The sequence below is a fragment of the Portunus trituberculatus genome, chromosome 41 (assembly GCF_017591435.1).
Source record: "Portunus trituberculatus isolate SZX2019 chromosome 41, ASM1759143v1, whole genome shotgun sequence".
In the NCBI taxonomy this organism is placed as follows: Eukaryota; Metazoa; Arthropoda; class Malacostraca; order Decapoda; family Portunidae; genus Portunus; species Portunus trituberculatus.
Window position 1 is genome coordinate 31,980,713 of NC_059295.1, and position 23,213 is coordinate 32,003,925.

General features: G+C 39.3%; 2 protein-coding genes across 4 annotated transcripts in view; one reads left to right on the plus strand and one right to left on the minus strand.

The window, feature by feature from the left end:
• Positions 1-5,792: 5,792 nt before the first annotated feature.
• The window catches only part of LOC123517002 (glutamate receptor ionotropic, kainate 2-like), a 45,682-nt gene continuing 28,261 nt past the window's right edge, over positions 5,793-23,213 (minus strand). For 2 of the 3 annotated variants that reach the window (XM_045276811.1, XM_045276810.1), the window contains exons 3-13: positions 10,432-10,834; positions 9,536-10,030; positions 9,363-9,451; positions 9,058-9,204; positions 8,731-8,800; positions 8,333-8,460; positions 7,928-8,065; positions 6,947-7,073; positions 6,584-6,793; positions 6,255-6,347; positions 5,793-6,069 (exon numbers count right to left, since the gene is read on the minus strand). In XM_045276811.1, the coding sequence (XP_045132746.1) occupies positions 5,965-6,069; positions 6,255-6,347; positions 6,584-6,793; positions 6,947-7,073; positions 7,928-8,065; positions 8,333-8,460; positions 8,731-8,800; positions 9,058-9,204; positions 9,363-9,451; positions 9,536-10,030; positions 10,432-10,834 (2,005 nt within the window). In that variant the 3' untranslated portion in view covers positions 5,793-5,964. Of the gene's footprint in view, positions 6,070-6,254; positions 6,348-6,583; positions 6,794-6,946; positions 7,074-7,228; positions 7,499-7,927; positions 8,066-8,332; positions 8,461-8,730; positions 8,801-9,057; positions 9,205-9,362; positions 9,452-9,535; positions 10,031-10,431; positions 10,835-23,213 lie in introns of those variants that run through there. The other variant, XM_045276812.1, reaches the window with a different exon arrangement.
• LOC123517003 (protein hairy-like) overlaps positions 21,354-23,213 on the plus strand; it is a 2,492-nt gene continuing 632 nt past the window's right edge. The window contains exons 1-2 of the mRNA XM_045276814.1: positions 21,354-21,689; positions 22,118-23,213. The exon at positions 22,118-23,213 is cut by the window's right edge and continues 632 nt beyond it. Coding sequence (XP_045132749.1) covers positions 21,369-21,689; positions 22,118-22,990 — 1,194 coding nt within the window. The 5' untranslated portion in view covers positions 21,354-21,368 and the 3' untranslated portion in view covers positions 22,991-23,213. The remainder of the gene's footprint in view (positions 21,690-22,117) is intronic.

The window sequence follows — 23,213 nt, forward strand, 5'->3', positions numbered from 1 at the left end:
TGTGTGTCTACCTAATTGCATATTACAGGGTTTGCACGGGGCTCATAGTAACCTATCTCCATATCTACATTTATCCAACTTTTCCTTAAATTTGTGCACACTTTCTGCTGCTACAATCTCTTTACTCAATCCATACCATATGCCCACCATCCTATGTAGAAAACTGAACTTCTTAATGTTCCTCAGACACTGACTTTTTATGATCTTCTTGGAGTGTCCTCTTGTTCAACTATTTTCATCGTCCATCAGTGATACCAGGTCTTGTCAATCTATCTTTTCCATATGGTTTACTAACCTATACAATGTTATTAGGTCTCCTCTTTCTTGTATATCCTTCAAAGTAGGTACTTCCATTTCCTTCACTCTTTCTTCATACAGAATATCCTTTATTTCCAAGATCATCTTTGTAGCAGTCTTTTGGATCTAGTTGTATTTACCTAATTGTGTTGTACAGGATCTGAGCTAAAGCTCACTTTGTCCTGTCTCTATACTAAAATTTGTCTAGTTCCTCTTTAAACATGTGCACACTGTTAGCTGTAACCACCTCCTCTTTTAAGCTACTTCAGATTTAAACAGTTTGATGTGGAAAGCTGTACTCCTTGGCACATGAACCACTCTTAATATGAATGAGATCTGAAATTCTAGCACTAATGATTATGATTCAATTCCTCCTCCCAGTATTTACTAAACACTGCTCAATGTCAAAAAGAGTGAGTCTAGATGTGTATCTATCTCTGTGCAGCTTTAACTCAAACACTGAGCAAACTGCAGGATGAGCCAGCCATGGGCTACCACTTGGGGACTCTGCTGATGCATAGTGTGTACTTGTTCTCCTGTCCTAGACATGTACAGTTTATGAGCCTGTCCACAATTACCTAATTTACATAAGGGCAGTATGGACATGAGGATCCAGCTCAGTCTGTCAAGAGTGGTTGACAGTTTATTTAAAAATAGTAAGAAATAAGACGTTTTTAAAAACTACAGAAAAAAAAATTTTTGGCATTTCATTTTTAATGGAGAAGTAAAATTTAATGTATGAAAAGAAAAGACACTGAAAACCAGACTTAGCTTACAGTCCACCACTTGAAAGCCCTGTGACATCGGCTACTCTGCCAGAAAATTTGTGTTTTGCCTAAACTCAGGAAGGTTGCAGCCCCCCAGCCTCCATGGCTCATAAGCCTTTGCCACCACCACTGCATTATAAGACAACTGCTGGAGTGATGCCATCAGACATTACAGCATCTAAGTGTCTTTCACCACCCATCATCATTCGCCAACATACAGGTAAGCTTTAGTTAGTTAAAGCCCAAGTGCTTAAGGATTCCTTACTCAATCATTATTTTTATTGTATTTTTGTACTTTTTTCAAACTAACTAACAAAATCACCAACCTGTATTTTCTCATCACTACTGCTATTAGTAGTGAAACTCCCAATTTGGTTGTTTTTTGTTAGTCATAGGCCATTATCCACATATCATTTGGCAATTCCTAATATGTGACTGGATAAGCCAGCACAATAGCTACCCTAGTGATCAGAGTATTGTTGAATGATGAATAAGATAGATAAACCTTCAAAACCATTTCCAAAGTTTGGAGTGGATCAAGGAGATACTCTATTTGCAAAAAGTATATGGAAGATGTTTTTGTTGTCCCCTATGGGTGACTAGATAAGAACTCTCCCAAGCAGGTAACAAGCTTACATCTTAATATACCCAATAGTACTGGGCAACGATAGCCTGTCTTGTGTTTCCCACCAGTGTTGCACGAGACTGCCACAACAAGTGATGATTGAAGTTTGCCAAGAGAAGAAATCTCAGCCTTTTCTTCTCTCCTGCATTTTTCTTCATACCAACACCTATACACATACTAAAGATGGGTCCCAAGAACATCAAATATTAAGAAAAGACATGTATTCTTGCTTTTCACAAAGAATATACGTATAGCAGTAAAGAAATTCATAGCATAGATGTCTAAGGAAAAGGGAAATGATAATCTACACTGATTTCATGAGCCAAGAATCTTTCTTGAAATGAAGTTCCATCTTGTCAGTACTCCAAGAAGATCTTGTCTACTACAGATAAGTTGACTAATCCAAAGATAACAGCAAGACAACTCAAACAAGCCAAACTTTCTATACTTGATGATGTGGCAGAATGCATTATCCAACACCAATGTCACAAGGACATGAAGCTGTATCTCCACTCTCCAACCTCCAAAAACATACTGCTTCACAAGATCTATGTTTCTCACCAAGTTTACAAAAAAATACAAGGATTTCACTTTTGAAGACTGGAGGAGAGTTAAGTGGAGCAATGAGTCCACATTTCAGTATGGCACAGTGAAGCGTGGCAAGCTGACAGTGCACTCTGCCATAAGGTCCAAAAAGTTTGAGGAATGGCCTGGGAACTCATGGGACCTTAATCTATTGAGGAGCTCTGGATAAATATGAAGCTGAAACTGCAGGAAAGAGACACTAACTTTACCACACCTGGGTGGGACACTGAAGATATCTGAGTAAGTGGTAACATGATACCCAAAGTTGCCAAGGCCATCTATTCATCAGTGTTTTCTCTCAAAAAATAACTGAAAAAGAAACTGGCATTACAACAAGTGATGGCTGGGAACAAGATTTGTGGTAGCAAGACTGGATAACATTCAGGAAAATATTAATTATCTTGCCTGACATCTTCACCAGAAAGCAAATTATTCTCTCCCAAAAATCTAAACAAAATTAAGCAAAATTAAGAGGAATTTAACTAGCTGAAGCAAGTCGTTTCAGCCCTGGCCATGGTGGTTTCTCTTTGGGTAGACAAACAAACACTTCATGGTTCCTACCTCTCACTTGTACCACTGGCCACAAGATTTTCCAACCCTAGTCACACTGATAGCATTCAACTCAAGTCATGGTAGCCTCTCAAAGTTGACTGTACAATATATCATGATGTGAATTGCTAACCGTGATAACTTGATTACAGTAATAAAATTACACTTGACAAAATACAAAAGTAGCTAGATATTTGTCTGCTTTGGAAGAAGTCAAACTTGGTATACATCCCATTTGAAAGGAGAAAAAAAAAAAAAAAAAAAAAAATACGACATTTGTTTGGAATATAAAGCACGTGCCAGAACTTGTATATGTCAAAATCAGTCATGACACTATACATTACCCTTGTTCATCTCTCTTAAGGCAAAGTCATGACTGCTCAAAAGAAGTGTTGCTAAGATTTTTCACTTATTTCATCTAATTACTTTTGTATTTACCATATTTGACTGTAGTTATATAAGATGTACCTTTTTCCATAAAAAGTGGCTAAAAAAATCACCCAGTGAATGTGAAGCTTCCCAAGTTCCCGTAGACTTAATTTTGAAAATTCCTTCACCTGTATACCAGGAAATTTACACCAACATATTAAGGGGAAAGGTGTTGTATCATATTTTTCATCTTCTCCTCCATTTCTTGTGGTATCCCTTAATTCATGCTTTTCTTCACTTCCACCTGTTCTGCCTTATACTTTGACCAGCTAGTCTCCACCACTATCTCATCTGCTCCTCCACTCCTTGCACTGTCCTTTTCATCATATGGTAGACAAATTGCTACTCATTTATTTCACCTCCATCTCCCTTCCAATTGACTGAAAAGCCTCCTCAAATCGCCTTAATACCACCTCTCCTAATCCTTCATTTGAGGCAGTGATGACTACTCCACACTTCCAATATATGGTTAATGTTTACTATCGCTCCTTGTCACTGAGACATGACATGACTGCATGTTGTGTTTATATACTCGCTATACTTCCCGTTTATGAAGTATAGGAGTCAATAATAGCCAAGCTTGCAAAAAATGCAAGCTTGGCTATTATTGACTCCTGATGCTTTTGAAAATAATCAACACATTGTGCCAAACCTGTTACATTAAGTTCAAGTTAGGTTTGATTAACTTAGGTTAGGTTAGTTTTAGGATTGGGTCAGGTTAGATTAAACTGGTTTTGGCTTAGTTGGTCAGGTATACTAAAGAGACCAAATTTCACCTTTCCAGGAAAAGTCTAAGGATGTACACTACCATATGTGGCAAAAGAGATCTCTTGTAAATATTTACCGTACCTATATACAAATTTCTTAATATTTACCACACACCCACGTACTTGCACCAAGATCACCCACCACAGAACAATGTAGACGGTCACGTCAACACAACAAAACATGGCATCGTGTTTCACTTCACACCTACATATCAAACAGATATGGCATGCATTCACTAAGATAATAGATAAGGAAAGGTATGACTGACCCGAATCAAGCATACTGGCTGACTAGTCTTATAAGAACATAAGAAAAGAGAGAAGCTGCAAGAGGCTACCAGGCCTGCACGTGGCAGTCCTTGTGTGTTTAAAGCTCCCTAATTCCAGTTATGTGGGTAGGGGGGCAATAATTAGTCATTTTTTGTAGCGTTTCACTACTTATTTATACATAAGCATCCTTCCTAGTATTCAAAGATTTCCCAAGACTATTAGCTACTCCAACTTACTGAGAAAAGGTGTAATATATGCAAACGCCAGCACGGGGAGTGGTTTCACATCAGCTTGCTGTGGTTGCCTGGCCTGCTTTCGGTTCAGAACTTCAGATAGCTCAAATGCTCAATGTTCAACACTGCAGTTCGATCACTTGTCTTGCCTTTAGCTAAGGACGAAAGCCTTAACATTTCTATAGATGGTACAGATGACATCACCTATGTATTGCATCAAATTCGTAACGATTATTAATGTTTTGGCACTGTCCTAATTTAGTTTCAAGGCGATACGTGGTGGGATACTGGGATTCGAACCTACGCGCGGACGCCTGCCCGGGCCCCGAACTCCATAAAATATTCCTTGCTCTCCAGTCTCCACGCTCATCACCTTATCCACTACGCCACCGCCTCCCTAATTTGACGTCACATTTAGGAATGATAACGATTAAATGAATAGAAAGAAATGGGAATGAGAATATGGCCACGAATAAGGGAACAGAAGGAAATGGTCCTAAAGCAGCATATAAAAAATGGATAGGGGAAAAGAATAGCGTATAAAGGAATAGGGGGAAATGGAAATGAGAATGATAACGAATAAGGGAAAATGAAAATATGATAACGAATAAAGGAGTAGTGTGTGTGTGTGTGTGTTGTTGTTGTTGTTGTTGTTGTTGACCAATGGCGTGGCTTTATTATCATAATGTGATGTTAAATTAGTGTTGTGAAAAAGCTGCGGAAGGGAAGTCGGAAAACGAGGGACATCTGTACTAGGACATTGCCAAATTATTTTACATAAGTTATGATATTTGTGTGAAATATGTACGTACAACATTCAATGGAAATAAAAATGATCTACATAGTAGGTACCATGCGTAGCTTTCTTGTTATAGGGATGGATGGCTACAAGTTGGTACTGTACATGATGATACGACCAGTATATCATTATTTTACCTTATAAAATAAAGTTCCATCATATCATGAAAATATGCACGAGTAGCTTTACTAGCATACGGTGACATCCAAAAATCCACCAGATTCAGCTATAATCAATTAATCATATAGGCTACCGCGCAGTAAACAAACTATCCGACTGTGAAACCACGGGACAACCTAAGCGACTACTTCTTTGAATCAATAGCAACGTGTTCATACTTAATCATATATATATATATATATATATATATATATATATATATATATATATATATATATATATATATATTTTTTTTTTTTTTTTTTTTTTCCCAGAGAAAGAAATAACTACTAATGAGATTGATTACTTTATATGATTGGTTGTTAGAGACAACGTTCCAAACAACAATCCGTTCATAAAGAGAAAACATATATGCGAAATAATGACAGATCGAAAGTATCATGAGATATCATAGGTCGTGTGTGTGTGTGTGTGTGTGTGTTGAAAGCAAAACCAGTACACTGCACACATGGGAGGTTATGATTCATTTTCTTCCGCTGATAATAAGATCTTGGTGATGATGTAGAATTTCCGAGGTGCCAGCCACCAAGACAGCCACAAGTCCAGCCAGATACACCAAGAACACTCCCTGAGGGGAACAGAGGATAATGACTGTTGCGTGTTATCATTCTCTCTCTCTCTCTCTCTCTCTCTCTCTCTCTCTCTCTCTCTCTCTCTCTCTCTCTCTCTCTCTCTCTCTCTCCACGAATGATGAAGCTTCCGGTTCACATCTCCAAACAAAAGTAATTAACTAAGATTTTCGGTTCACACTACCTTTAAGTCGTCAAGATTGAGCGGTCTTCTCTCCTGCTTCACCCCTGCCCCTTCCGTCAGATTCATTTCCTTCCGCAAGTTATCTGCAAGCCACTGATTAAAAAAGAAAAATATTATGCAATGAATAACATGATTATATAATCTAGCATGGACTTTCCTTATAGAATCTTTCACTGAACTCTAATATTTGTCTCGGAGGATAAAAGACGCTCGCATATAAAACTCGTAGCCTTTCTTTGTGTATCTCTATGAATGTGTTCCAGTGTACATATGTGCGTGTTTTGGAAAGTGTATACGAGATGCTAACTGCTTTATGAATTTATCCTTACTTTTTTCCAGAAAGAGATGAAGCCGGTCTCTACAAATCTTTGTATGTAAAGGTCAAACTTATGCTTCCAGGCCGTGTTTTTCGGAAAGATCCATCCTATATAAGTAGGAAACAGCATCTCCTGAAGGAAGTAAACATTGGTGACTCGGTGAGTGATAACGATGTATCTGAAGTACTCCGCTCCCTCCAGAAAAGCGTATCCCTTATGCACCTGAAAGTGATGAAATTGAAAACATTATAAGGGAGGGTCATTACATCAATCATTAAAAAAGGAAACAAATGGATGAATAAACAAAAACAAAGATTGTCAGTGAGAGAAGTAGCAGGAATGCTGTCAGGAAAATTACACTTGACCAACACGCACCATATCAAATGCCATATCGGAGTTATCATCAACCAGCAGCAACTTTTCGCCGAGCTTTTTCAACGTTGGGTCCTTCGAGGCATTCAGTAACGCAGGGATGAATGTTCCGTAGTCCAACATTATGGGTCTGAGAGATAGATAGATAGATAGATAGATAGATAGAGAGAGAGAGAGAGAGAGAGAGAGAGAGAGAGAGAGAGAGAGAGAGAGAGAGAGAGAGAGAGAGATTTATGTAATATCATAAAACACAATTGTATATGAAATTGACTTGACTCTTCTTCAATATTCACTTATTCCCTAATTTCATTTTTCTCTCTCCAGTATTTTATGAAAATGGAACTTTCACTATTTCAAAGCTCCATTCACATCGACATTATCTTCCTTTCAAGTGATCTTTAGTCGTGCAATGATGTATTCCTCCCACTACTTCGTATACATAGCTGTCAACCACTGGAAGTCTCAAAGAGTGAGAAGCAGGGGTCCAGGGGACGCAGCTCCTGGTCAGGTCCAGGGTGACGTCCTGGTCGGGGAGTGTAGGGGAACGAAGCCCCCCTACACAAAGCACGAGATAGAGTTATGTATAGCGATTGCTGGTTGGCTGTAGTCGACCAATCAGGGCAAGACTTACAAACTAAAGGAAGCGGAGGTTTTATAATCAGGAAAATTCGGTTTTACAATTTTTCTCGTAAAATAACATGTTAAAAAGAATATCTGGGAAAAATTTGCAAAGTTTTTTTTTTTTTTTTTTTTTTTAGGATATACGTGTGAGAATGAGATAGAGGTAAAATCCGTGAGTCACTCTTCATACGTGAGAGCTGAAAAATATGTTAATCTATTCAATGCTCACCACCACAATGCTCCCACTTCTTGTATCTCTTTCGCCTTTGACTTCTTTTTCACTTTGCTCTATGACTTTTCTTTTTTTCCTGCATGCCTCATTAGTCTCTTTTCGTCCTGTTGTGTACATACATACATACTCACATGACATCCGCTTCTGCCAACTGGTCCACCATGGTCAGCATCTGTGGCTTGGCGGGCACTGTGATGTACGCCACCAAGTTCCCGGTGTAGGAGATAAACAACACCATCGCCGCCAGAAACCAGACGCCCAAGAAGATCCTGTACTTGGGAAAGATAAGTATGTTGGAGAAGGAAAAGAGAGCCTGTCGGGTCAGGTATTCAGTAATTAAACATAACTCTGATACTTATTTGTATTGTTAATGAATGTGCATGAGAGAGAGAGAGAGAGAGAGAGAGAGAGAGAGAGAGAGAGAGAGAGAGAGAGAGAGAGAGAGAGAGAGAGAGAGAGAGAGAGATGGGTGATTTCTTCGTTTTGACAAGCAATGCTAATTGTACTGTATGAACAGAAGGAACAAATCATTTTACCTGACGGAAGTAACTGATGAAGGTTGCATCGAGTTCTGGTGAAGGACTATCTTCATCACCTCTAGATACATCCTATTAAGCGAGACCTTGGACTCCCTGTGAACTTGACTGGGAGATGCCACATCAAGCTGCGACCCAGTGAACACAACAGTAAGTATTACGTTGCAACATGCAACGTAATATCTGTAGCATGTTTGTACATAAATCAATATATCATTCCTACTCTATATCATGCATGCTGCAGCTTTTAAAATGATTGTAAAAGGTGTCACTAATTAATTAAGGTTTATTGCTGAAAAGACAAATTACATGTTTTGAGTTAATAAGTTTCATTTCAGCTCCATTCCATGAAAAAATCAAGCAGAATCTGATAACAATATGGTGGGAAAAAAAGTCACCTTGACGAGCAGAAATAGTGGCCATGGCAGCGTAAGCACACACACCAAGACAGCGATCCACGCCTCCCAGCTGCTCATTGAGCCCGACACGATGCAGCAGTAGTAGTATATGCATTCATACACATTAAAGATAAAAGCGGACATGTCCAGGCCACATGTAACTGTAATCTAATGTGTATACGGTCTTCACATTGTAAATTATTTAAATTTCTATGTATTCAAATTCGAATTATATATTGTTATTGTAAGTTATATAATATTCGTTACCTACAATAATTCGCTAGGTAGAAACGACATCTATATTTGACTTTCAGGCTAATTACTTACCTCAGGGGGAAGACGATAGACCACCACCTCGGAGGAGGGAGTGGATTCCTCAACAGAAACGAGAAACCATCCACATTGTAGGGCACGCTGAAGTCCACGGCACGAAACTGGTCTCTCGTGATGCTCATCACATTGATGCAAAAATCTCTGAAGAAAGAAGACTTGTGGAGTTATATTTTCCTAGCGTGTGTCGGACGGAGGTAGCGGAAGGGGATGAAAATGAAATATAAATATCTCAAAATCAATATTCGAATAAATCAGTCATTACAACAAAACAGTAATCAACTAGAGTGTCTGCTCCCGACCTGTCACCTCTCTTCACCTCGCCGATCATGCCCCGCCAGGAACCGTTGCTCAGGTCGCCCCACATACCGTCCTCGGACTGCTCGGATAACTGGCGGGAGAATGTCAAGCTGTTACTACCTTCCAATTGAATTAGAGTTCTCATTGATAAAGTCAGAATCAATCTGTAACCAACCTGGTATGTAAAGTTATAAATATTTGCGATGTCGTTGAGCATGTTGACACCAATTCCATAAGTGTCGTTTAACGTCTCGCCTTTAATGATATAAGGAAAGTCATCGATCCAGCTGGAGATTTGGAAGTGGTGGCCGTGGAAGGTAGAAAAACGGTCAGGAAAGAGAGAACTGAACGAAGACGACGGACTCAAGTTTCCTCGATGGACAATCTTGTTTCCCGGCTTGAAAGTTTCGTAGGTGAGGATGCGATAGGCGGGCTCTCCTCCTATCTTAAGGTGTGGTTGCAAAAGGGTGAGGAAGGAGGAGTGGCGAAGCCTGGGGTGACTCAGGATCGTGGTCGCGTTCAATGACCAGTTAATGTTGAGGAGCAGTAGTTGTCGCGGCGCCCACGTGTGTTCAGGCACCCATTCCAAGAAGTCCTCCACAGTAGCTGGATCATCGAATATAAGAAGGTGGACATAGAAGGCACTGTTGAAGTCCCCAAGCCACACGGCCTGTGTCAAAGAAACATGCATTATACAGTAGAGCCTTGAGGGACTTGCAAATGAGTAAGGTATCAACCTATAATGGGTCTGTATGTGATAAGACCGTAGGCTCTATCCAGGACATTTTTATATCCCGCACAAAAATAAATAAATAAAATAAAATAAAATAAATAAATAAATAGATAAATAAGATAAAAACTTTCTCTGGTAATTCACAATTTCTTCGCTCTCAGTATTTTCTATACAGTCGAGCCACAGGTAAATTAATCTTTTACACTGCCATATATGATTATAGAATATATAACTCTTCTATAGTCTGAAGAAAAGCATGTATAGTGTACATGTATGGCTGGCATTTGTGAAACTTAAAACCTAATAGACCCGCCCTGGGTCACGCCTCACACATCTACCTCAGTCACTCCTGGGTATCCTAGGTCCACGAGGATGAGCTGCACACCGAGGCTGGCCAGGACTCCCTGCAGCACATTCTCGGTGTTGGACTGACCGTCATGAAGCACCACCACAAGTCCGTCCCGCATCATCACACTAATCGCATCCTCCACAGCCTGAAGTACTAAACGTGACGGAAACACGCCCTTAGGGAAGTCTTCCATTGCCATCCTTATGTCACCTTTTCGAAGCCTCGTTGTAAGTGAACGTCCACTGCCGCACCAAGTGTTACAGCGTTGAAAATCATCATGACGTGTCAAAACAAACACCTCAGCAGCAGCAGCAGTAGTAGCAGCAGCAGCCATAACAACCACCAGCAACGTAATTACTCTTGAAATGTAGGTCACCATTCCTTCGAAAGCCCTGGAAAATACAATATTGTATCTTTACAAACATCTAGCTTTGAATTTCTCGCTAAATCAAATCTTATTCTATATCATTAGTTTAATTCTACATATTAATAGAATACAGATTTGATTGTCTGACAGCTGAAAGAGACATTACTTGACTGAAAGTATTACTTGACTGAGAGGGGATTCTTTGAGCTTACCAGTGTCACGAGTTAAAAGTCAGATATAGTGGGGATGATGATTAGTAAGAAGCTTATATGCTCGAATTTATCCCTCCTCTGGAAATGTCACGGGGCGGCCAACCAGCAATTCACGCCTGGTCGCCGCTCAGTCGCCTGCGGTTTGCGGGAATTATTTATTCCCATGCAGGGGAAGCGAGCACTGTGACCGAGCGAGTTATATTTAATCAGATTACTCAATTGTCGTTGAACTTTTGAACTCTACTGTCAACTGACATTATAATACCGAAGTATTCCTCGAAAATGTCACATTTCAGTTCATTTCATGGCCGCCTCGCGTTGCTCGTGGTGCCGTGCATTATTCCTGAGTCCCTGGCTGCCGGCGTAACCGTGATCTCAATAACCTTCCAGCTGCGGGCGAGGCGGACGTGTGCTGCTCCATCATTCATACTTTTCATTTTACTCTCGTTCAGTGTCTGTATCATAGGCCAGAATGCCGGCAACCACGGTACCATATTACTTAAATGTGAATTATTAGCTGAAATTATTTTCGAACAAATTAAATGGCTGGGATCAGTACAAAAGAAAACTTATTCTGACTACCACTATAATTAGAGAAAAATATCATAGATCATAAAATCTTATGAAAGGCAACTACGACTGTGCATAGCGTGTGATTAAAAAAGATATATAAGTATATTAGATATATTATTACTAGTACTGCAAACGAAATAACCGAGATAAAAACCTGATGCGGCCTCTGTAGCTTCATTCATGAACAACGTTCCAGTATTTATTATTTTCTTAAGAGGGAAAGCTGGCCAAAAGCAACAAAAAATGTTCATTATTTTCAATATGTTAAGAAAAAAAAAAAAAGGAAAGAAGCTGGGATAACCACATATGAATAATAATCATGTAATATGGACATGTTTGTATATGTATTATATAAGTAACAAAATAAACAAATTGATAAACAATAACAATAAAGATAATAATAACAATATAAATTATTAAATCAGTAAGCACACACACAGACACACAAAAACACACACACACACACACACACACACACACACACACACACACACACACACACACACACACACACACACAGGTACATATATATATATATATATATATATATATATATATATATATATATATATATATATATATATATATATATATATATATATATATATATATATATATATATATATATATATATATATATATATATATATATATATATATATATATATATATATATATATATATATATATATATATATATATATATATATATATATATATATATATATATATATATATATATATATATATATATATATATATATATATATATATATATATATATATATATATATATATATATATATATATATATATATATATATATATATATATATATATATATATATATATATATATATATATATATATATATATATATATATATATATATATATATATATATATATATATATATATATATATATATATATATATATATATATATATATATATATATATATATATATATATATATATATATATATATATATATATATATATATATATATATATATATATATATATATATATATATATATATATATATATATATATATATATATATATATATATATATATATATATATATATATATATATATATATATATATATATATATATATATATATATATATATATATATATATATATATATATATATATATATATATATATATATATATATATATATATATATATATATATATATATATATATATATATATATATATATATATATATATATATATATATATATATATATATATATATATATATATATATATATATATATATATATATATATATATATATATATATATATATATATATATATATATATATATATATATATATATATATATATATATATATATATATATATATATATATATATATATATATATATATATATATATATATATATATATATATATATATATATATATATATATATATATATATATATATATATATATATATATATATATATATATATATATATATATATATATATATATATATATATATATATATATATATATATATATATATATATATATATATATATATATATATATATATATATATATATATATATATATATATATATATATATATATATATATATATAATATATATATATATATATATATATATATATATATATATATATATATATATATATATATATATATATATATATATATATATATATATATATATATATATATATATATATATATATATATATATATATATATATATATATATATATATATATATATATATATATATATATATATATATATATATATATATATATATATATATATATATATATATATATATATATATATATATATATATATATATATATATATATATATATATATATATATATATATATATATATATATATATATATATATATATATATATATATATATATATATATATATATATATATATATATATATATATATATATATATATATATATATATATAGAGAGAGAGAGAGAGAGAGAGAGAGAGAGAGAGAGAGAGAGAGAGAGAGAGAGAGAGAGAGAGAGAGAGAGAGAGAGAGAGAGAGAGAGATATGAGATGTAAAATTTCCAGTTAAGATTATGAGTAGAGGACAGACCGAGGATATTCATTGTGGAAGAGGGAGACAGTTGAGTGTCATTGAAGAAGAGGGATAGTTGTCTGGAAGGTTGTGTCGAGTTGATAGATGGAGGAATTAAGTTTTTGAGGCATTGAAAACTACTAGATTTTCTCTGCCCCAATCGGAAATCTTAGAAAGATCGGAAGTCAGGCGTTCTGTGGCGTCCCTGCGTGATCTGTTGATTTCCTGAAGGGTTGGACGTCTCTGAAAGAACGTGGAAAGATGTAGGTGGTATCATCAGCGTAGGAGTGGATAGGGCAAGAAGTTTGGTTAAGAAGGTCATTAATGAATAATAGAAAGAGAGTGGGTGACAGGACAGAACCCTGAGGAACACCACTATTAATAGGTTTAGGAGAAGAACAGTAGCCGTCTACCACAGCAGCAATAGAGCGGTCGGAAAGGAAACTTGAGATAAAGTTGCAGAGAGAAGGATAGAAGCCGTAGGAGGGCAGTTTTGAAATCAAAGCTTTATGCCAGACTCTATCAAAAGCTTTTGATATGTCTAACGCAACAGCAAAAGTTTCACCGAAATCTCTAAAAGAGGATGACCAAGACTCAGTAAGGAAAGCCAGAAGATCACCAGTAGAGCGACCTTGACGGAAGCCATACTGGCGATCAGACAGAAGATTGTGAAGTGACAGATGTTTGAGAATCTTCCTATTCAGGATAGATTCAAAAACTTTAGACAAGCAAGAGATTAAAGCTATAGGACGGTAGTTTGAGGGGTTAGAACGGTCACCCTTTTAGGAACAGGCTGAATGTAGGCGAACTTCCAGCAGGAAGGAAAGGTAGAAGTCGATAGACAAAGTTGGAAGAGTTTGGCCAGGCAAGGTGCAAGCACAGAAGCACAGTTTTTGAGAACAATAGGAGGGACCCCATCAGGTCCATAAGCCTTCCGAGGGTTTAGGCCAGCAAGGGCATGGAAAACATCATTACGAAGAATTTTGATTGTAGACATGAAATAGTCAGAGGGAGGAGGGAGGACAAGCCCAGAATCGTCCAAGGTGGAGTTGTGAGCAAAGGTTTGAGAAAAGAGTTCAGCTTTAGAGACAGAAGAGATGGCAGTGGTGCCATCAGGATGAAATAAAGGAGGAAAGATGAAGAAGTGAAGTTATTTGAGATGTTTTGGCTAGATGCCAGAAGTCACGAGGAGAGTTTGAGTTTGAAAGATTTTGACATTTCCTATTTATGAAAGAGTGTTTGGCAAGTTGAAGAACAGACTTGGCATGATTCCGGGCAGAGATATAAAGTGCATGAGATTCAGGAGATGGAAGGCTCAAGTACCTTTTGTGGGCAACCTCTATCATGTATAGCACGAGAACAGGCTGAGTTAAACCAAGGTTTAGAAGGTTTAGGTTGAGAAAAGAATGAGGAATGTACGCCTCCATGCCAGATACTAACACCTCTGTTATGCGTTCAGCACAAAGAGATGGGTCTCTGACACGGAAGCAATAATCATTCCAGGAAAATCAGCATAATACCTCCTCAGGTCCCCCAACTGGCAGAGGCAAAACGCCAGAGGCACCTTCGCTTTGGGGATCCTGGAGGGATTGGAAAATAGGACAAGATACAGAAATGAGATTGTGATCGGAGGAGCCCAACGGAGATGAAAGGGTGACAGCATAAGCAGAAGGGTTAGAGGTGAGGAAGAGATCAAGAATGTTGGGCGTGTCTCCAAGACGGTCAGGAATACGAGTAGGGTGTTGCACCAGTTGCTCTAGGTCATGGAGGATAGCAAAGTTGAAGGCTAGTTCACCAGGGTGGTCAGTGAAGGAGAGGAAAGCCAAAGCTGGTGGTGAACATTGAAATCTCCAAGAATGGAAATCTCAGCGAAAGGGTAGAGGGACAGAATGTGCTCCACTTTAGAAGTTAAGTAGTCGAAGAAATTACTATAGTCAGAAGAGTTAGGGAGAGATAAACAGCACAGATGAATTTAGTTTGAGAGTGACTGTTAAGTCGTAGCCAGATGGTGGAAAATTCGGAAGACTCAAGAGCGTGGGCACGAGAGCAAGTTAAGTCGTTGCGTACATAGACGCAACATCCAGCTTTGGAATGAAAATGAGAATAGAGAAAGTAGGAGGGAACAGAGAAGGGCTACTGTCAGTTGCCTCAGACAGCTGTGTTTCGGTGAGGAAAAGAAGATGAGGTTTAGTAGAGGAGAGGTGGTGTTCCACAGATTGAAAATTAGATCTAAGACCGCGAATGTTGCAGAAGTTAATGTAGAAAAAGTTGAGGGAGGTGTCAAGGCATTTGTGGTCTTCAACAGGAGAGGTGTCCGACCTGGGGACATTTTGGTCCCTCCCAGAGGGGACTCTGAGGCATTGTTTATTTTGGGTCCCATTTTTCTTTTAAATTTTGATTATCAAGTGAAGGGTGTATTTGTGGTAAGTGCATGTAGTTTTGTGTGAAGAAGGAGAGTTGTCTTTAGAGGGTAGGCTGTGACTACCCCTTGAGTTGAGACACACAAAGGGAAACGTTCAGCGAGATCACAACTAGCTTTAATGGAAGGCTCACAGCACCCCTTGAACTAGTGCTACTAGATCTCTCTCACTGGGAGTAAGTTATTGCCTCGGTAGGTGTCTACTACCTCCTCATATATATATATATATATATATATATATATATATATATATATATATATATATATATATATATATATATATATATATATATATACTATATATATATATTTTTTTTTTTTTTTTTTACATTAAGATCTATAACACCTGTAGGCACACTTGAAGAGTGTATGGGAAGCGCTGTTCAGCTTCCGCCCATTAGTGGTGCAGGCAATTTTATTTATAGTGGTACCCATATTAGGGCCCATATCATCACCCAAGCGCATCTTGGGTGTAACCACCTAGATCCTGGGTACCATGGTGACATGTAGGTAACTTTACACCACTTGACAAATGACAAAGTGTTTAAGGCTGTACGTGGTGGGATTCGAACCTACGCGTGAACGTCTGCCCGATCCCATGCTCATCACCTTATCCACTATGCCACCGCATCCCTCATATATATATGCGAATGTTTTTGAGATAGTTTGAGATTATCATGCATATGAGCGTTTTGTATAAGTTTTTCCCATTTTCTGTGTTGAATTTGTCTCCCCCTCACCCCGTTACAATGTAGGACTATCCCAGTCGAGTAGTTTATAGTTGCTTGTCTTTATCGTGGCATCGGACTATCGGGATATTGATACTATGTCAGGATTTTGAAATTAGTGACTTTAGACTCGAGCTTCCGTATCGGCGAGCAACAGACTGACGTAAAATGTTCCTCGCCATCTTAGCATTTTCCAAGACACAGAAGTAAATCACCTGGGCTTGTATTCACAACGACCTGCTCTCACTAGAACTGTTTTTAAAGGCCACAGATGCGATAGACAGGTTTCTCAAAAGTATATTTCCTCTTGATGATACATAAATCTTTTTAATATGTCACTAGAATCATAGAAGAAATTTTGTAACTTGGACTGTAGCCTTGTAAAAGTAAAAGTGCATGGTGCGGCTCAGAAATGTTTTAGAATAAGGTTATCACTCATATTATTACAACCCCACAGCTCTCAGGTGATGCTCCCCACACATATTAAACACTACAGTACAGTTTCTGAAGCTGTACAAAAATCACCAAATAGTAAGCTGAATGAATATGGAAATACGTAATGGTACTGAAAGGGTTAAGTATATGTGGGAAGCTATGAGGTGAGATTGTGTATTCAAACATTGCTACACCATCACGAATACATGAACCCCCCCATATTATCTTGATTCACGAAGCCTCGACAACAATTATCTTGACAGTATTGCTATGTTTTTAGGTTTTTGACATTAATATATGGCACAGGGGTCATACATCGTCATCAGTACTCCAGCTATGTAGTATGCAGTTCACCATACAACCTGTGACAAGGAAGGTACACTCATCGCACTATATTCTAAAACGCTACCTACACGCAGCATTCTCACTGCATTGGAAAGCTTCTAGATAAAGTTACACAGATCTTCTAGGAGGTTTTTATGATATTTGTGATAGATTAACAAAATTTTTTTACACTATGAACAGAAGTACTCTTGAAAACCTGATTGATCATCTTTAGATAACAACAACGACAATAACAACAACAAAAACAATACTAACAATAACACACACACACACACACACACACACACACACACACACACACACACACACACACACACACACACACACACACACACAAGATAGAAGAGAACGAGGGGACCTAATAACAATGTACAATATAGTCAGTGGCATTGAAAAGATAGACAAGGAAGATCTGGTGCTGGTGACAGAAGATAGAAGGACAACAGGACATGTAAAGAAGATCAGGATGAGGCAATGTGTGAAGGATATTGGAAAATGCAGTTTTCCACACATAACGGTGGAGAAGTGGAATGCATTGAATAATGAAGTTGTTACATCACATAATGTGCAGAACTTTAAAGAAAAAAATAGACAAATGGAGACATGGAGACAGGACACTATGAGCCCCGCTCCAATCCAGCACAATATAACTAGGTAAATACAACTAGATAAATACACACAAACACACGAGAGAGAGAGAGAGAGAGAGAGAGAGAGAGAGAGAGAGAGAGAGAGAGAGAGAGAGAGAGAGAGAGAGAGAGAGAAAATTAATTAGCTGGCGAACTAAATAATTCTCTGAGTTTCTGGATAAGAGACATATATGCAAAGAGGATTCCATTTCACGTAAGTCGTTCCCGAGGAGAGAGTGTGACTGTTGAATATACACATGTAGCATTGACTTGGAATAAATGCAATTCTTATGACATTTCCTTGCATTGTCACTATTCTAAGAAAGCGTAGTAAATGTTTTGTTTTCGCAAGCAAGGGCAAGCAGTTCACAGGATCAGTCTGCTGGAAAGAGATGTGAGCATAGTACGTCTGTTCATCCAAATTATTAACAGGTTACTAAACACAGTCGGCTAACGGAGAATTTCATGACACAGATAAGGAACTCTCTGTTAGAAAAAAATGCTTTAGATTTTACTTAAGCTCAGCAACACACTCCTTTGTCCTAATATTCTTTACATTGTTATAATCATACTTGTTTGTAGTTTCTTGTCTGGATTCTGTTCTGCTTTCGAATTCTAAGGAACGTATTGATGTTGGCTTCGTTATGAATGGATGTATGGATAGATGGAGAGATATATGAATAGATGGAGAGATGGAAGAACAGATGGATGAATGGATGGACAGAAAGATGAATGGATAGATGTTTCAATAATTAGATAGATAGATGAATAATAGATAGATAGATGGATTGATAGATGAATATATAGATTAATGAGTGGGTGGAGGGATCACACACACACAGAGAGAGAGAGAGAGAGAGAGAGAGAGAGAGAGAGAGAGAGAGAGAGAGAGCTCACATCCATGGGCATTTTCTCTCTCTCTCTCTCTCTCTCTCTCTCTCTCTCTCTCTCTCTCTCTCTCTCTCTCTCTCCCCCTCAAGGCAAGGGTTACCTGCTCGGCGTCCTCCTAATGACCGGAAGTTTGGGGGCGTAGTAAAAAAAAAAAAAAAAAAAACACTCCGGAACAGCCACCTGTTACCTGTCCGGCCGCTGGCGACGACCAGGAGGAGGAGGAGGAGGAGGAGGAGGAGGAGGAGGAGGAGGAGAGAGGGTCAGGGGAGAGGAAAAGAGCAGACTTCATCTTCACTATTGTCCGTGTCTCACTTCAGATGAAATAGTGGAGTTTATCACAAACTGTCCAGTAAGAGTTATGGTTCTTGCTGTTCCTTATATTCTATGGCAAGCAGGAGGAGGAGGAGGAGGAGGAGGAGGAATGGGTGGATAGAGCAAAGAGATGGTGATGGTGATAGTTGCTATAAAGGAGGAAAGAAGGAGTAGAGAAAAATAAAATGTAAAAGAGAGAGAGAGAGAGAGAGAGAGAGAGAGAGAGAGAGAGAGAGAGAGAGAGAGAGAGAGAGAGAGAGAGAGAGAGAGAGAGAGAGAGAGAGATTACAGTGACAGGTGTGTTGGGTCAGAGGTCACAGGTGATGGTGGTTCTGGTTGACCCATTCATTCTTCGCTTCCTCCCGCCTCCTCCTCCTCCTCCTCCTCCTCCTCCTCCTCCTCCTCCTCCTCCTCCTCCTCCTCCTCCTCCTCCTCCTCCCCTCCTCGCCCACAGCATCACCTCAGGCTAAGCGTTCTCTTGGCGCAGCACAAAGTGAAGATGCTGATCACACACGCTTCCGCTCCTCTTCCACCTCCTCCTCCTCCTCCTCCCTCTCCTCCTCCTCCTCGTGTTTCCTCTACTTATTCTTCTTCACTCCTTTCTCATCACCACCACCACCACCACCACCTGGCTCACCACCATCTCCATTACTCTTCTACAGCTTCTTTCAAGTTGTATTTACACCACCACCACCACCACCACCACTACCACCACCAGAAGGAACACTATCTCACTACATCGTTGAAATTTCCCTCCTAAACCACAACCATCATCACAACCACCACCACCACCACCACCACCACGATCACCACCACAAGCATCGCCACCAACGGAAGTCTCTCTCTCTCTCTCTCTCTCTCTCTCTCTCTCTCTCTCTCTCTCTCTCTCTCTCGCCATGCGTTCTGCCCACCAATGAGCGGCGGTCCTCGTGACAGCAGCAGCCAATCAGCGAGCAGGAGGAACAGCACGTGGCCAATGGGAGGACGTCGTGTGTAGTACCAGAACGAAGGGCGACCACCCATCACAACCACCACTACTTCTTGTTGTTGGTAAAAAATAAGTATAAACCACATCACGGACTTTTGAAACATTATTATAACATACACTAGTCACTTAAGTCTTTTCTTTATAAACACATCCACGGTCTGTTTTCTGAAATGCTTTGTTCTCTTATCCAAGAATATTTTCAAAGGCCTTTGGAGATGATTTGCTTGTTGTTCTCATGAGTGTGTTGTCTCCTCCCTTTAATGTTGTGTGTTTGATCCTTGTTAACCTATCACTAAAGTCACGAAAATATCGCTGAAAGCCCCAATAATATTATTCTAAGGGAGTTCGCTGAAAGTGTTCGAGCCATGGCACCAAAACTTCTGACTATTGTAGGTTGAGGTAGTTTATTGACCATATCAATACGCGAGTGCCAAACTTTCATTATGGATGGTGCAAGACAAATATGATTTCTTTCTTGCTTTATCAACCCAAAAGTCTCGATAAAGTTAGAATATCAGTAGCTAAAACCAATAAATACGAAGTAGAAATGGTGATATGATAACCAAACATCATGTCATGTCTGTATTCATGAAAATAACCAAACAAATCGTAGTTTCTCAAGACCTGATGTGTACAAAGCTTGAGGAAAAGACGCATGGTGTATTGAACATTAATGACAATAACTAGTAAGACAACAAATAACAGTCACACACACACACACACACACACACACACACACACACACACACACACACACACACACACACACACACACACACACAGACACACACACATACACACACACACCTTTCTGCCACGTGGTCCATTCATTACCCAGGCCACCTTGAAGCAGCTCAAAGACAACACAAATGGCTTGGGACCTTGCGCGGCGCCCTGCACGATGACTACACAGGAGGAGGAGGAGAGGAGGAGGAGGCGGGGCGTGTGTCTGCGAAGCGTGTGTCGGGGAGGGGCAGGCGCGGAGGGAAGGATCGGTGTGACGGTCGCCGCGAAGCGTGACCCTCACACTGCCACGGGACTCCATCAGGGAAGGTGCTGTCGCGTGGCTCGCTGCCTCACCATCACCACCACTATTTCCAGCACTGCTACCTGCCCACCTACCAATACAGCAACAGCAGCCACCATGGGCGTGCAGCAACAAGAACAACAAGGCGACCTCAAGCCGCGTAAATCAACAAAGCCTGTCAGCGAAGCCAGACGGGTGAGTGTGTGTGTGCGTGTATGTGTGTGTGTGTGTGTGTGTGTGTGTGTGTGTGTGTGTGTGTGTGTGTGTGTGTGTGATTGTTACTGTGCAATAATGTCTATTCAGCTTTCCATTTAGTGTAACTGAGAACTGCAATAAACAAGTGGTGCTGACGGAAGGTTTAAAGACATATTGGAGACAACCCTCTTCATCACATACAAACACACACACACACACACACACACACACACACACACACACACACACACACACACACATGACATTCCATCTCCTACAATACATTTTCCCGCTGAGTTGAAGTCTCCTGTGTCAAATTCCGCTATAGTTCACTCCTCACAATCCCTAAACACCTCCACCTGCATCACCCTCGTGGAGCAGGCAGGCAGGCAGAGTAGCAAAGGCATGACAGCTTCTTTTCCCCACAGATCCGCAAGCCACTCATGGAGCGGAAGCGCCGCGAGAGGATCAACACGAGCCTCAACGACCTCGCCTCGTTGCTGACGGAGGCGCGGATGGTGCGGCCTGACGCAGGAGGGCGGCCCGCCAAGTTGGAAAAGGCTGACATTTTAGAGCTGACCGTCAAGCACATCAGAACGCTGAAGGAGAAAGGGAGCGCCACAGACCTCCCCAAGGAGACTAAGGAGATGGTGAAAAAAGAAGACAAGATGGAAGAGGAGGAGGAGAAAGGCGAGAAGGTAACAGAGAAGAAGAAAACCTCTGCAGAGGGGAGATACTTAGCAGGATTCCGAAGGTGCATGAACCTAGTGGAAGAAAAGTTACAGCAGACGGGAAAGGAGGTGCTGAAGGAGAGACTGCTGGATCACCTCGGGTTGTGTCTGACCAACCTCGAGTCACGCCTGTCAGCACCAGACGCGTTCACTGCCGTTAAGAGCGAGGACAGTGCAGCCACCACTGTAGAGGACACCGGTGCCAGCGGGAAAGAAAACAGCACAGCAACACCTGGCACGTGCCTCACCCTTACGCCCACCAGACTGTCCACGGGTGTGCTGGCCTTCGTGGTGCAGGGACCTCTTCCCCCAGCCCTTCTCACGCAGCGGTCATCCTCATCACGCCCACACTCGCCCTCCTCACAAATCCCAGATACCCTAACACCACCCAACTCCACCACCACCACCACTACCTCTCCTTCCCCTTCCTCTTCCTCTCAAGAGTGTCAGCCTTACCCATGTCCTCACCACCCACCGTCCTCCCCACGCCCACACCCACTCATGATATATCCACATCCACTCACGACATCCCATCCGACTCCAACACCACCTCACACTCCCACAGCATGACACCTTACCTCACGCCCTCCACCCACTCTCACACCCCACCCACGCCCCCACCTAGTGTGTCCCCGTTCTCCGCGCATCAGGTGGAAGGAATGGATGTGGAGGAGGAGGGGGAGCAGGAGAGCACAACACAGCCCTTCGATTTAAGCCTGAGGAGGATGTGGCGCCCCTGGTGAGATAAGGCAACTGAAGGAGATGAAGAGAAACCAATAGCAGTAAATGGGCA